The 15,975-nt window shown below is 35.0% G+C and overlaps 1 protein-coding gene across 11 annotated transcripts in view; it reads left to right on the top strand.

Moving 5' to 3' along the window:
• The window catches only part of FGF14 (fibroblast growth factor 14), a 686,012-nt gene that overhangs the window by 506,042 nt on the left and 163,995 nt on the right, over positions 1–15,975 (top strand). For all 11 annotated transcript variants that reach the window (XM_017970277.4, XM_078326740.1, XM_078376024.1 and 8 more), the window contains 2 exons: positions 7,337–7,447; positions 13,572–13,675. In XM_017970277.4, coding sequence (XP_017825766.1) covers positions 7,337–7,447; positions 13,572–13,675 — 215 coding nt within the window. The remainder of the gene's footprint in view (positions 1–7,336; positions 7,448–13,571; positions 13,676–15,975) is intronic.

Genomic DNA, 15,975 nt, shown 5'->3' with positions numbered 1-15,975 from the left:
TATGTACCAGCCTCAACTCCGAGGGAAGACTAGATCAATCCTTGTCATGAGCAGTTTTTTCTTAAATTCATCCACTGCCTCTGTTTCTTTTTGAACATAAAACATTTTTAAAAATGCTTCCTGGCTGTAAAGCAAATGTATGGAAAAAAAACCCCAGAAAATATATTTTTTCAGGTAAAGTTCCCAGTTTACTGCTCTACTATTTGACTGAAGAAAATTGATAAAACTGCACATCTGATTTAAATCTTGTTTTCATGGTTAATGCAGCATCCTGATGGCAACATAACTTTCACTGAAAGGCTTTTGATTGTGAATTTTATTAAATAGTAATGCACTTTAATTTCCGCAGATGTCTTTGGTTCTTTAACGTCATACTTTTTGTCATACTAATTCTATATTTCAGACAATGTAATGACAGCCGAAGAACAAATTAATGTGGTCTGCTATAGGTTTAACTGGCTGTGGAAAATTCTGTGAATGGATCAAACAGCAGTTCTTCAGATTCCGTAAATTTAGGGAATCCCAATTCTAGCTTCCGAAAGGAGAAGTGAATCATTCTTTGTAGTGATTTAGCTGAATATGTTTAATCTATGAATTAAGTTTACCATAATACTGTATCTACCATTGAAAAATGAACAGTATTAGGTAACAATTAAACTGAACTGTCTCACATTTCCCTCTTTAGATGAAAATAGCATTTAAAAACTTACGTAAAATGCTCTTTGCTTAATAATCTGAGAAATATTTACTCTCTCAGCTGGCAGCCTAGTCCTTACTAATGTTTGTATTAATAGAAGGACACATAAAATTTCCTCAAAGTACTGTGTCTTTTACTGTTTGGTGTCATTGACATATTAATATGGAGTCTGAAGATGAGTAACACACCCACATCTGTCGATGCCGCAGATATCACTGGGGTGACACACGAGCACACCCAGACAGAGCACACAGCTTCTTTGCCTGTGCGCTTGTGTTCTGGGTTGGAGCAAATGGAATCATTCACAGATCAGGAATCCCTGGCACAGTATAAAACCAGGAAAGCTTTTTCTAGATGTGATTGTAGTGACGGATTGACTTGGACGCCAAATGTTGTCCCCAGTGATACATAACTTTTCTTACTTAAATATGCACAAGAATTTTGCTAATTATTGCATTTTGCAATTACATAATTGATATTTAGAAATTAATTTTTAAAATATGTAATTACAATTTAAAAATAATAAATTAGTAGGCCGAAGCACACGATGTTTTATCATACAATTATTCATCTTTGTAAGCGATGAATGACCAAGCTGGGACAATAGATCTGCTATTTTGGCCATTTTATTGTCCATTTCTGGATTATTTGGGCCATGAGAGCTCTAATGTGCCTCTGTTGTATTAGAACTTTGCAATGAGAAAAGTTCATTGGACAATAGTGTTGGAAAGAGTGCTTCTGTGAGTTCCAAAGATTTCCTTCCTTCTGTAGTTTATATACACTGGATATTCAAAGAGCTAGTGAGAGTTCAACCATGTGCCAGGAATCCTGAGATATTCCTCTTAGGGCTGCTCCTCAGAGATAAGGGTCAGGCATTAAGCAGGATTCTTCCAGTCTCCCTTCCCTTTAATGATCTCTTCAAACACTTTTCCCCAGAAAAGTCTTTGCCCACAGTCATTCTCTTAATATACATTACCTAGAGGAAATCTTTTAGCTACAATAGTTTTGGGGAAAAAAGCTTAAAATGATTGGTGTTTCTGTTTTGAAACTTACATTTATCTTTAGCTCAAGCACACTTTTATCCAACTCTTAAATACAATACAAAAAATGCATTTTGCCTCAAAAACCATTTAGGACTTATGTATAGATGCTTTAAAAAACAAAACAGAAAGTAAATTTGGTTCAATAAATAATTTGAGTGTCTGTTCTGTGGAAAGCACAGTGAGAGGTTATTTTGAATAATATGCAAATTATCAAGGGTTTTATCATTTATTTGCAGAGCAGAAAGACGTGCAAACCCACTCATTTAACACATGGCTAATGGACATAAAGCCATATTGTAGTTTCTCTCCCCTCCACAGTAAACAGCAAACCCTTTGAGGGCAAGAGCTATTTTTTTGTTTTTTTCTTTTTCTGGTTTGGTTTTTTTTTTTTTTTTTTTGAGACAGAGATCGCTCCTGTTGCCCAGGCTGGAGTGCAATGGTGTGATCTAGGCTCAACACAACTTCTGCCTCTCAGGCTCAAGTGATTCTCCTGCCTCAGCTTCCTGAGTAACTGGGATTACAAGCATGTGCTACCACATCCAGCTAATTTTGTATTTTTAGTAGATGTGGGGTTTCTCCATGTTGGTAAGACTGATCTCGAACTCCTGACCTCAGGTGATTCATCTGATTTGGCCTTCCAAAGTGCTAGGATTACAGCCATAAGCCATGTGCCTGGCCTGTTTGTTTTTAATGCAAGATGCTATCTCTAGTGCCTGCAGGCATAGGATGCTGATAGACAGAGAAGTGGTGGAGGGCTATTCTAGTCTGTGGAAGCAGTGTTAAAATTTAACACACTAGTACATTGGATTGGGACCGTGAATTGGGGAATCACTCTGAAGTAACTGGAACCAGGTTCCCAGAGGGAAGGGGTTCTCGAGGTAGCATTGGGTCAATCCATGAAGAAAATTGAATGTAATCTTAAGGGATAAACAGGGATAGCAAATTTTCACATGCCTTTAGTTTGATCTATCATTTTCCTTAGTGTCCCTATCCCACCTTTATTTTCTCAGTCCTTTGGAAAAGTTCCTGGGCAGGGTTTATTTTTGTGGTTGGATTATATGATAATGTATATCTTTAAGCAAATTATTCACAATACTATTTTCTGCTACTGGGAGTGCCAAAATCTAATTAGATCTGCCACATTTTTTTTTCTGCCAAAGAAATGTATATTACAAAAGTTGTTTTTACCCTATAAAAATGTGTGATTTTCCATAGCTAATAGAAGAGAACCTACATTTAGGAACCTACACTGATAACCAGTTAGTACTGAGATTTATGTGTATATAAACATAGTTTGTATGATGTATATACATTAATGTATTTGCTACAGAAAAACATATGTCATAGTGTACATTTTTTCATTTAAATTATGATTTAAAATATATACACCATTTGATGGGTTATCCTGATTCTTCTTTTACCAGTCTGCACATTGCATGAAAATCATTTATGACCGTGATTGATTTAATTGAACCTGATTCTGAGAGAACAATGTTTTAATTTAAAATGTTGGGTGTTTTCCCCCGAATCTGAAGAGAGTTGGGCTGATTTGCATTTCTTTCAGTTCTGAGTGTTAAGGGTAATATATTATGAAACATCTTTTCTTCTTGATATATATGCACATTATTTTTCATTATTTCTGTTTTAATATTAGAAATCATAGTTTTTTGCATGGAGTATCTTCAAAACATTTTTAGTAAAATTATCAGGTACACGAAATAGAAAATAAAAGACAAGACTGGAGGAAAAGGGGAATTAAGACAGGCAAAGAAGAGAGACTAAGTTTTTATATTTTCTAAAGTAGAGTAGATATTCCGAACCCAAATGTTTTAGAAGAGAATAAAGAACTCTAATAATTTTATGAGTTAAAAAGTATTTTGCATTTTTGCATGACTAGCTAAAATATAATTACAGGACTTCAGCTATTTATTCATTTTTCACGTATTCATTGGGAACCTGTATTGCAACAGTTTGGGGTACATCAGTATTTAAAACAAAAACACTTGTTCTTGTGGGATTTATATTTAACATTTTCTAGAAAAATATCATACAAGCCTTCTTATTCCATCAGTTTATTGAAAGAGCATGTACAGTAACACATTTGTCTTACACATGTAACATTTTCACACTTGTATATCTGAAGGTATTATGTGCATTTAGGCTGAGGTTTCATTTTAATCATGGTAGCAATATTTCAGGCTGTCTTTACATTTTCAAACTCCTTTGCCCGATTTCATGTTAGATTTCAGTAGTTCATCATTTGTTTTTATTACTCATTTTTGTACTTGTCTTTAACGACATAATCCATGTAAGAGAAAAATCTCATCTTCGTTATTGGTTTGGTGTTTATTTTTGCTTATTTTATTAGTATCATCTCTAATCCATATTATCTCTATGAGATTTCCCCCCCTAAACAATTCTAACTTCAGTTAAACTAGATAATATAACTTAAAAATCTACTTAAACGGGAACACATAAATTGCTTCACATTCACCTATAATACCATAATATTGTCTGAAGGAAAAATTGGACCTCGTCTGAGATTTCAGGAAAGTACTCTTGAGGAAGTAGAAGTGTTGATAGGAGAGTGGGGAGGAGGAAAAGGAGGTACTACAAAGGTGTGTGAGAGTGGGTGCATCCCTATTCAGATGTGCACAGGGGCGTTTTAATGTAGGCAGCCATATCTGAGACAGATAAGGTTAGGAGAACAGGATAGATGTGGGAAATTATGGAATATTTGTAGGTAACCCAAGTGACCAGGTTGAAGCTACTTGCAGGGAATGGGTAAGGGCTATAGCGAGCAGAGCCATCAGATAAGATAGGGTCTTACTGTGGTAAGGTGCGTACATAATTCAGTGGGCAGTGAAGAGCCACTGCGTATTTCCAGATCTGATGGATTTGAACAGACAAACTGCAGGTGGGAAGACCATGTAAGAGAGGTAATGAGGGACTGGCAGTGAAAATAGAAAAAAAAAAAGAGTGAAAGATATTATGAAGATGCATCAAAAGGAATTGAGCAACTCATTTGTTTTAAACTTATGGTACTGACTAGCAATTTTGGTAAGGTTTTAACGGGACAGAGAGTTATTGGAAATGTGGTCAATAGAAAAGTGGGATGGATCCTAGAAGAGATTTTTTAAAGATTTTTGATCCTTTCTAACCTTTGTGTTCCTGCTTTATAATCACAAATTCAGCTCTGGATAGCAGGATTTGGGTTTAGACACAGCTGTGGTTCATCTTCAAAATACAAGTTGGTTTTGTTTTTTTTTTTAAAAGATTGATTTGCATTTTATGTTTCGTGTTGAAGACATTTTAGTTCAATTGTTCCACTTGTAGAGGCTGCATCAGGTAGCAGTTAAGTGAGCAGGGCCCAGAGCCAAGTGCTCAGACTCCAGCTGTTGACTTACTAGTTATGTGCCCTTTGTCATATTATTAATACTTAATTTCTCTATGTGTTGATTTCTTATCATCCAAGTGGGCTTCTATTAAGTAAGGTCACGGTGAGGATCCAATGAGTTAATAGCATATGCTTTAACAGTGCCTACCTGAGAAGAACAAAATCGATGGCGTTATGGTTTCTAAAAGGAAAAGCATCTGACAATATGTAACCAGATAAATCAAAATCAATTTGTTTGTATTTTCTTGACGTTAAAGGAGAGCTCAAAAACATAATTTTACATTTTATTTGTGATCCCTCATCCAAAGTGAGGCATAATCCCAAAGGACTCTGTTTGTGTAAGTGTGAGGGCCCGAGTGAGTGGGTGCGTAGGTGGCTTCTCACTGCCTTGCCTGATACAGTTAATTCAACTCCAGAAAACATAGTACCTCAAATAGGAGATTGCTTAGAAATGAGTGTTGTCAGAACATAAAAGTTTTACAGAGAATTGTGAATCACTAATAATCTCCGTATTTTTTTTTGACAATTAAGAGAATAATACAAAATTATTCTTTTTTTACATTTTTTACTCTTTTTGTTTTTGTTCTCTTCTTTTCCATGCTACTTATTTTCAGTGAAAAGCATAAATAAAATACAGCAAACTGAGAAAGAAGCCTTTAGTACTTAGCCCAGTCAAGTATGCATATCTTAGGATTATGTGATTCCGGAAGTTACATACTACAGAATAAGGAACATATGCAACCCGATCCACTAATCACTTAGATATTTATTTTTAAAATCCTAGTCTTTTAAAAGCTTTCCTATTCTGATATGGCTAGTCACACTGACGTTGTGATGCTGCGCTGTTCATGCACTATTTTCCAATATTATACCATCTATGAAGCAAATCGGTGTACAGTGGAGTCATGTCTCAAATGATCAGTTATAAAAATGTGCATAGAAATAGATATTGAAATTATTTGTAATGTCTTCAGGACTAATAAAGAGCTTAAGAATAGTCTTTTTTTGGACAGCATTTTTTTTTCTTTGCTTTTTTTTTTTTTTTATCTTTACCTATTTGCAAGACCACGATTTTTTCTATAGATTACAAGGTGCTATGTTTGATTACTCAGTAACGTCCCGCTGTTTTGACAGGCTTTGCATTAGCATGGCCCATTCAGCTGTTGGTGAGAAATGCCAGTTGCCATGGTGAAGATTATGATGTCCCATATCCAATCTGTCCCTGAGATGGGGATGGCCTTTGCAAAACCACATGCAAATATTTGTTTTCAAAGGTACAACTGGCTCTTTGTGAAGCACTGGATTACTAGAGTGGTTGTCTTTCCAATGAATCATCAAATGAGGATCTATTACTGCATGATTTCCCCTTTTGTTTAAATAAACCTCCACTGCCCTCTATCTCAGTGCCCGTTGACAGAGAATCAGATTTCATATTGTATAATTTGACTGTCCTTTTTATTTACACAAGTTAATGAGTTTATCTGTTTAACTGTCTAATTTCTCTATTTGATTGCCTCAGCGCTGACCTTACATGCATGGGTTTGTTGGGTTTCTCCCTGAACTCACAAGTAGAGTTTTCCATTTTCCTGTGGATCATGTCCAGGCACCACAGATACTTCCATGGAAGTAAGAATGACCCTTTGAACATCAAGGGATGTTCTCCAAATTGGGGCTTTTCTTAAGAATATGTATGAAATATTAGTATGAATGTTTTTAAAGTACAGATTTTTTTGTTTTGTTTTGTTTTTAATTTTGGGATTACTTGTCAATTTAAGTAAAAGGAGAACTCCACTAAAAAAGCCTTTAATAAAATTTCTGAGAGTCACCAGTTCGCAAAACTCTTGTACTACCATCACTAAGGGTAATATTGCTTCTATTAATTAGTTTATAATTTATAATTTAAACTAATAATTAAAATGACAGTGTAATTAGTTTAATGGTTTTAACAAGTAATGTAAATATGCATATACTAGTTTTATAAAACAGCCTGTTTCTGTGGCTTACTACTGCATTTCCTTTACCTTCTGTAAAGAGTATACTGCAGGTTTGATAAAATACAGAAGAATCTGGGAGACAAAATAAAATGTGCTACTTGTATAAAATGTCCTCTTCCAAAAAAGAAAGAAAAAGAAACAGGAAAGAAAAAGGGAACTGTGGTGACACATTGTGAGGCTTATGATAACTATGTTTGCCTTTCAGATCCCCAGCTCAAGGGCATAGTGACCAGGTTATATTGCAGGCAAGGCTACTACTTGCAAATGCACCCCGATGGAGCTCTCGATGGAACCAAGGATGACAGCACTAATTCTAGTAAGTGACAACCACAGGCCTCCAGTTACACACTTGGTAGAAGATAAACTGCTACTTAAATGACTTTTTAAGATTCATTTGCAAATGTTTGGTCATGTTGGTTCATCTTTACAAATATTATGTGCTAGAATGCCATTTACAATTTTATTTAAACTATGTGGATGAAAATATTCATGGGACAACCAAAGACACCTGTGATTTAAAGATAATTATGTTCCCATTTTTGTTTTTTATTCAAACAATTGTCAAACCCAGAAAATTACTGTTAATCTTATTATAAAAATTAAGTAAGTACACTAGCGTATTTGGGTAAAAATGGATTACATGTTTTCTTTGGATGCATTATTTAATTGGGCCCTGAGGTTCTTAATGACGCCTGTGAAAATTCAAAAGCTACAAGGAATCGTTTTGGCTTTTTTTTTGACATAATAGAAATATAATTTAAAATTATTTGTATTTAACAAGAAAAATAGTATCTTTCTTAGACAAAAAAAAAAAAATGAAGGTTGTGTACCTCTAAATTCATTGTGCAAAAATGTTTAACTACTTTAGATAATTGCATCTTTGATAATTTTTAATTAAAAAGCCACACATCTTCCATTGTATTAATGTCTGTGGGTTTTTTTCCTATTTCTTCATGTATAACATTTCTCCGTCTGCTGTCTCTCCTTACTCAACTGTCTGTGTTTTGCTCTTCCATTTTCTGTTTACATTGGCATCTGATTCTTTTTTAATTGAGCATACTAGTTCCAAAATAGCATACTTTTTACTATTTGGGGGAGTTAGTAAAAAGCAAAACTGTTTTTATTAGAAATATTTAACCATAAGAAACATTATTAGTGGATCAAAAGTAGATATGATTTTTTTCATTTATGTATCTCTTATTCTTCACATAAAAACATCATTCCATGAAAAGAAGTGTGGATTTGAGTAATACACATAATCAGATCAGAAGGGACTTCTTTTTAGATTTATTTTTATTTTATTATTTTTTATCAGCTCAATTGAAGATTCAGCACTTCCTTTTTAAAAATCGAATGATCAACTTGCCAGTAACACTGATTCTGAGAGCAGCTAGTGATATAAAACAGATTATTTTTACATGTGGTTTTGGCATGTGACATACTGTTATTTTTCTAGTCATTGTGTTTCGCTTTTCATACTTTGTGCATTGCTTCACTTTTTATTTTTTCTTCAATTTCTTTTTAATTTTTGAGTTTGTCTGCATTTTTCTCAATTTCTAACCTCTTTACTCTGTGTCTCATATTACTTTTTTATTTTTAAAATTTTCTTTTTCTATTTGTTTATTGGTTTACTTTTGCTTTATTTCCTTTTTGATAAAGGGAAAGAGAAGGTAAAGCAATTCAGCTACAGAGGAAAGGGGAGGCATTTCATGTCACACATTCATCTGTGCAGCTTTTGTTATTAGTTGGGACTTTCAAAGATTTTTGGTACTTGATGATCTTTGACCAACAAAAAAATGTCAGCTTCTTATGGTTCAGGCTCATACATGTGTCTCTGCTCTGTTTCTTTTCCCCTTTAACTCCTTTCTTATTTGTTGACAAAAGCCATTTTCTGTCTCTTCTGTCTTACTGTTGTGTAGGTCACAGAGTTTAGGGATTCATAATTCCTGATGTCTTCATTGTTCTCTGATTTTGTTTGGCCTGAGAGTATTCGAACATGAAAACTAGTTTTCCATAACTCTGATCACTAGATGAGCTATGACACTCTGAAAGATTCATCAGACTAAATACCGATGCCATCCTTTTATGACAAAAGTTTTCAATACAGGACATACACTATAGCTGCATGAACATATGGCTTTATTGGACTACCAGAAAAAATAATTTCATTCAAACAAAGGTTTTGTGTGTTTTTTCTCTATATTTTTAAATTTGTGTATGTTTTTGTCATACCAAACAAATTAGTTACCTTTAAAGACAGGAATCAATATCATTTTAAGAAGTGTCTATTAAACATTGCCTTTTAAAAGCATACTGCTTCAGAATTGAATAAGCACTTTCTAATTATAGAAGTGCAGATTTATTATATGCACGCATACAGGTCTGGTTATCTGAATAATTTTAAAGACTAAACTTGAAAGCTGAGATGCTAAAACACACTCCACCTTCTGTTCTCTAAATGTATGGGTTTTTTCTTTCTTCTTTGTCTGCGGAAGAAGGAGCGAAAAACTCAGAACAAGTCTTGAAATTTCTTCTGACACCCTAAATGCTAGTGAGAAACAGTCCTGAGAAGGAAGATGAAACAGGATCCCCTTAAAAAGCAAATCAGAAGAAAAGTATAATGCCCAGGCTCGAGGGACTCAAATTCCTATGCAAAGGCATGCCCCACAGCTTTCTGAGGCATTGTATCGCATTGCATGTGCACTGTAAGCCAGTTAGTTTAGTTTGTTACTATTTCAACATTTGCAAAGAAATAAAGGAAAACACATGGTAAAATAAATGTTCCCTCCTCAAAAGGGTATACAAATTCTATTACTATAAAGTTTAATAAAATTGGCAGGATTGTTACAATCTGTTACAGATTTATAAAAGTAATGGAAATTACTAATTTATTTTTATGTCCTATGACTTATATAAATGGCAAAATGGGGATTCTTAGGATGAATTTAAAGACATTTTCTTTTCTCTGGTTCATTTCAGTAGTCTCATAAATCCTAGGAAAAATGTAAGCACTGAAAATTTCTTTTAAAAGCAGGATGTGCTTTAATAAGGCTGACATGTCCTACTTAGAGTACAGCTCTTTTGTTGTGAGGAGGGAGGTGATGCAATAATGCTTGAATCATTCATAAACATGCCTCCATTGGTTTACAACTCCCTAAATGCAAACCATGGGTTAGTTATTCATAACTAGGAAAAATAATAAGAAATAACCTAAAACTAACCAAGATAGCACTCTAAAAGTCACTAACAAAATTGAAGACTTCAACGTCCGTATCTTCATGATTTAGGTTCAATACATTTCCCACACTAAATATAGAATTATTTGGAATAAGAAAAAGACAGAACCATCCTGATAAACTGCCTTTGTTAAAAATTTTGGATGAATTAAGAAGAGGAAAAAAGGCCCACTGGTAGGCGAACGTTGGCACCCCTGTTCTCCAAGGTTTCCAGTCTAAGATCTATAGATCTCTGGGAAAGAAAAGTAGCAAAAAAATCACTGATGACAGGTAAATGGTTCTAGTGGAGAAAATGCTGTAGCAAGTTGATTACTTATTATTGACTACCATAATAATAGAAAGATCTTTCACAAAAGGAAGTGAGCACCTAGGTAACCTCATTGCCACTCTCATTTGAAGAATTTCTTTAAAATTCTTCTAAACGTGAGCATCCCCATGAACGATGGTATTTTATGAGTGGGTGATTTTTCTTTTCCCTGTTTGCTTTTGGGGATGCCAAGGAGTTTTTCTGTGCTCTTAAACTTCACTGTTCCTATGACAGGCAATAGATACTACAAGCAGAATAGGACTCTACATATATCCGTCTGCGATTGACTATGTCAATGTTAAAATCTCGGAAGTCCCTCTCACCTTAGAAATTCTCAACCTGGTAACTTGATATGTAAAGTATTTCGATCACTCAGTGGCTACCACCCACAGGCTTTAGGATGGCAGTTCTCACCTTGGTTGTATATTAGGGCCATTTGAGGAGCTTTTCAAAAAAAATTCCTTATGTCCTAAACCCATTTCCAGAGAGTGTGGAATTTAATAGCTGTGGGGTTGAACCTGGCCATCCTGTGTTATGAACACAGCTGGTTTTTATATGTGGCCAGAGTTGAAAATCACTCTTATATAAAAAAACTAGAGTGTTGCACAAATGAACAAAGTCGTAGAAACATCTTCATTATTCTTACTCCCCTAGGCTTTGTGACATTGCCTTATAATTATATAAGAAACAAAGAGAGTGGAGAAATAGAATTATGTCTCAATTAATGTGGGTTTCTGTGGTTTTAATTAGCACAGTTCCGTCTTGGCCAGCTCTGAATGGTTCTCCACATTTTAGTGTATATAAGCATTCACTTTCTACTCTCATTCTGTAAATTATGATACCTTGTATTTTATAATTCACATCCCAACCAAAATCCAAGGGAAAAAAACTAGTATTTTTTCAATATGATCACTTTAAACGATCTTGTATAATTTTTCTGTTTCCCAAAACCACATCATTTTGCTGAATTCATGGTCTATTTGTTTTCTAGAATTATACTACCTGGCCTATATCAAATATCTGGCACCTACAAATACCATTCGGAGTGTGTGAAAGTTAGAAGAGGAAGTTAGAATAATTAACTTTGAATTAATTAGGTTAGTGTAGCTTGCATGGACAGGCATATGGTTATGGTTTTCCCACTACAATTTTTTGCATAAATCAGGAATTATTCTATGGTGCACATTCTTTCAAGATGTCAGGGAGATGGTACAGTTCAGGTATTCTAAACAAGAGTGAATACAGCCATTTCCCACCAAGAAGGAATACTGAGTTGCCAATAGCGCAGCTATACCTCCCAATACTTAACAACTCCACATCCAGATTTAATATTAAATAATGGAAATGAGGGGGGAAACCTTATTCTTTCATAAGAATAACATAATCCCCTAAAATCCTATAGCAGAAAATCTGATATTAGTTTACATAGTGAAACTAATATCCAACTAACCATAGAAGCCCCCGAGTATTCTTCCAGTGATAATTATCCATGGCCCTGGCCTGAGGTTTTCTTTTAATATTTGTGTAGCACAGACATCTTGGGATCTTGAGAACAGTAGCATGTGATAATCAGAAGAGAGGGTGCAATTTTCTTTGCCCTATTAAGAGGAAACATGTCCCTGAGAGTTAAATAGAACACAATTTGTAAAGTTTGTTTTTAATTATGTACTACTTAGAACCTTGGAATGAAGTCCAAATTGCCGACATGTTTCAAATGTTTGGCTTTGTGCAATACAGTTGAGAGCCTGACGCTGGAATTGTACTTACACATTTATGTCACTATTTTAGTACTTTCAGTTCCTGTTCTGTCCTGCTAAGAAAATTAGTTAAGAAGGACTTGAGTAGGAGCAGATAACCTCACTGTAAATAATTAATAGTTCTCTTATAAATGTATCTATAATAAAATTTCCAAAATCATCAAGCAGTTATTCTTAAGAATGATGTGGCCAGGCGTGGTGGCAGCCACCTGTAGTCCCAGCTACTTAGGAGGCTGAGGCAGAGAATTGCTTGAACCCGGGAGTTGGAGGTTGCAGTGAGCGGAGACTGCACCACTGCATTCCAGCCTGGGCAACAGAGTGAGAGTCCATCGCAAAAAAAAAAAAAAAAACAAGAATGATTCTGGAACACGCACTAAACATTCAATATGTAACACTGGCATGGAAATGTGTTAAAGGGATATTAAGATTTTTTTTAATGTTATAATGTTGCTATCTGCACTATGCAAAAATATATAAAATGCTTTTAATGCTTTATCAACAGGGAAGAAACAAAACATGGAAACCTGAGTAGTCTCAGACATTTGCATGCCATTCAGTTTTGATTAGTTCTTTCTAAATTTAGCTCGTTGGCAGGTGCACATCCTTTCCTGGCTTTGCCGGCGTATCATGTTGGTTCCACAACAGTAATTTAGTTATGAAATCACCTGTTTAACTTCTGGTCTGACCTCATTGCAATGACAAATCACACCTTCTGTGTGAAGGGTTAGAATCAACATTCAACTTGGACTTTTAAAATTCTGCTCTTGGAGAGTCTTCACGGTTGATTTCTTTTGGTATCTAATGGTGTCAGAGACTACGTTTCTAGAGGCATGATTACAGGCTCGATTCAGGTTATTATCACATCACTTCTTCAGAATGCTGTAAGCAAGACTGCTAACAAAGGTTGAAACTGAAGTACTAATTTTACCCACAGCAGAAACTTCTTACTTATAAAGCGAAATATGTTATTTAATTGCAAAACGTAAGTTATTTAAAAGCAAAAGATAAGTTAGTTTAAGTAGTTTAACTTCTTAGAAAGTATCAGCAAAGATGATGTTTCTTAAATAAAATAGAAAGAAAAAATTACACTATGCCCTGCTTCTTCCCACCCATTGTGACAGACCATGTTTATCTTCACAGCGCTCTTCAACCTCATACCAGTGGGACTGCGTGTTGTTGCCATCCAGGGCGTGAAAACAGGCTTGTATATAGCCATGAATGGAGAAGGTTACCTCTACCCATCAGTAAGTAATATGCCAAAGATCTTGGCCATTCGTTCAATGCATGTCGTACAACAATGGCAGCAACAACAAAAAGAAAGTTCTGTGTCTATTGATTCTGCCAGTTTTTGCCTTAGTATTTGATCTTTGAGAGAATGCTGTAGAAGCTGTTTCATCAGTGTTTGGTATTATGAGTATATCTAAAGGAAGCGGAATACTATGTCTTAAATAGTTCTTTTGCTGGATTAAAAAAAAAAACTACCTAGTTTACACGTGAATCTAATCTTTTATATTTCTAGTTACAAATGCCCTTCTCTTAGAGTTTCTCCTAAAACTCTTTTTAAAAGAAATAATATGAATTCTAAAAAAAGAAAAAAAAGCAGTGTATTTTTTAACATGAGTTTAGATCGTATAGATATTTTACTGAAAAATAACTACTTATAATATTGAAATGTGTATTTTTTGCAAGTCTGTGTTTTGTGGTAATATTTATTGGAAGCTGAGCTCTTTTCAAGCCATATGGCCCCTTCTGAAATATTTTCTATTTACAACTAATTTGCACTCAGATGTACCGTATTCATGCATATAATGTAGTTAAAATTTATTTCTGCCACAGGTTTAAGCAATAAAAACTTAGATAAGGGTGCTTCTTTCCATTATGCCTGGAGAAAAAATGGATAGAGTCTTAAATGCATTAAAATTTGCTCTTATATGTCATTCTCATGTATATTCTTTACCTGTCATTGTTAAATATTACCACCAACAAAAGAGATCTATAGGTAAACATACACACATATTGTGTGTGTGTGTGTGTGTGTTGGTATGTGGTTGTGTGTATCTTAAACAGAAACATTCCCCAGGGGGCCTCCCAGAAAAGGTAATCTATTTACTTCAGTCAATTTGCGAAATCCTATCACAGGGAAGTGAGATCTGAGCTGTGGATACCCTTCACGGTGAGCTCAGAAATGCTGGCTCTTTTTACTCTTGAGCCTTCAATCTGAGCTCCCTGAAGGGTGTTCCCACACACAGAACTGGGTCCCACATTATGCAAATTGTGTACTCTAGCACAAGATGAATATGCAGCAGATTGCCAGCAAGATCAGGCTAGAATTCCCCATGCTCCCTTTAGAAAAAACATTAAATACAAAAAAGATCACTTTCTAGAGATGCCTTATTTTCAGATACAACTCAATCTTGTTGATTGGAAATTTGCTGTTATTTTTGTTTCCTTATTTTCCTCCCAAGTCATCTTTCAGGGGCTTGAACATCATTAGATGCAGTGTGTGCTGTAGCTTCTAGTTCTATCTTTCTGTTAATAATTGTATCGCATTGCAGTACTCTGATACATATGATGATGATGGGAAATTGAAATGTTTAACTTAGAGCTGCTAAGGGAGTTGCTTTTTATTTTTATTTTGGTCATGAGGTCGTAAATGTATGCCATTCTTTTTTAAAGGTAGGGTATTTCATTTTGAGTATGTGTCTTAGCCTAAAATAAAAGTACTGATTATGCTTGGTGCTGTCTAAGCAGCAGGAATAGAAACAAGAAATGCATTAACTGCCAAGTCCAGTCCCCTGCATTTTAAATACAGTTTCCGCGTGTAGGAATCAGATCTCATGAAGGTCACTGTGGGAGACAGCATTTGCCCAGGGTGAGTCCAGTAACAATTTCAGGCTTATTACCAGATGCATCGTTCTCTCCTCTCCCTCCTTCCTTCTAGTTCTCCAGTGACTTCGCTTCCAGGCCTCCCCTTTGGTGGCTTTATTCTCCAGCTTACAGATGTTGGTTTTCTTCTCTTCCCACCCTTGACTCTTTGTTCTGAACCCAAAGTCTGGTAAGAGACACAGTTCTCTCAGCCTCTACCCTAAAAGATCTCCTCTGCCAAGGCTAGGCCCCTGTACTCTTTAGCCATCTTTGGGAAGAGAACTTAGATAAAAACCGAAAGCAATTGCAACTCTGTATTAATACTTTCTAAGTAAAGTGCTCTGTTTATTTCAACGTAAAAAAAAAGTGAATGTCAAATATTTCAGTATAAATAATGTTTATCTGCAAGCGTTTATTTCATAATTTGTTACTGAGAGCCTACTAAAATAAAAATATAGACTAAAATATAACAATTTATTGTCCTATATAATACTAGTTCTACCTATACAATAACAGTAGTGCTGATAATTTGTACAGTTCACCCAGCCTGGCACTGGTCTAAGCACTTTACTTGTATTAGCTCATTTAATTCGCCCAATAAGCTTTTATAAGCAAATATTATTACAATGAGGACACTGATACACAGAGAGTTGAAGAATTTGCCCAAAGACATTCAGGT

The sequence above is a fragment of the Callithrix jacchus genome, chromosome 1 (genome assembly GCF_049354715.1).
Source record: "Callithrix jacchus isolate 240 chromosome 1, calJac240_pri, whole genome shotgun sequence".
Taxonomy (NCBI): domain Eukaryota; kingdom Metazoa; phylum Chordata; class Mammalia; order Primates; family Cebidae; genus Callithrix; species Callithrix jacchus.
This window is presented reverse-complemented; position numbering and strand designations above follow the sequence as displayed.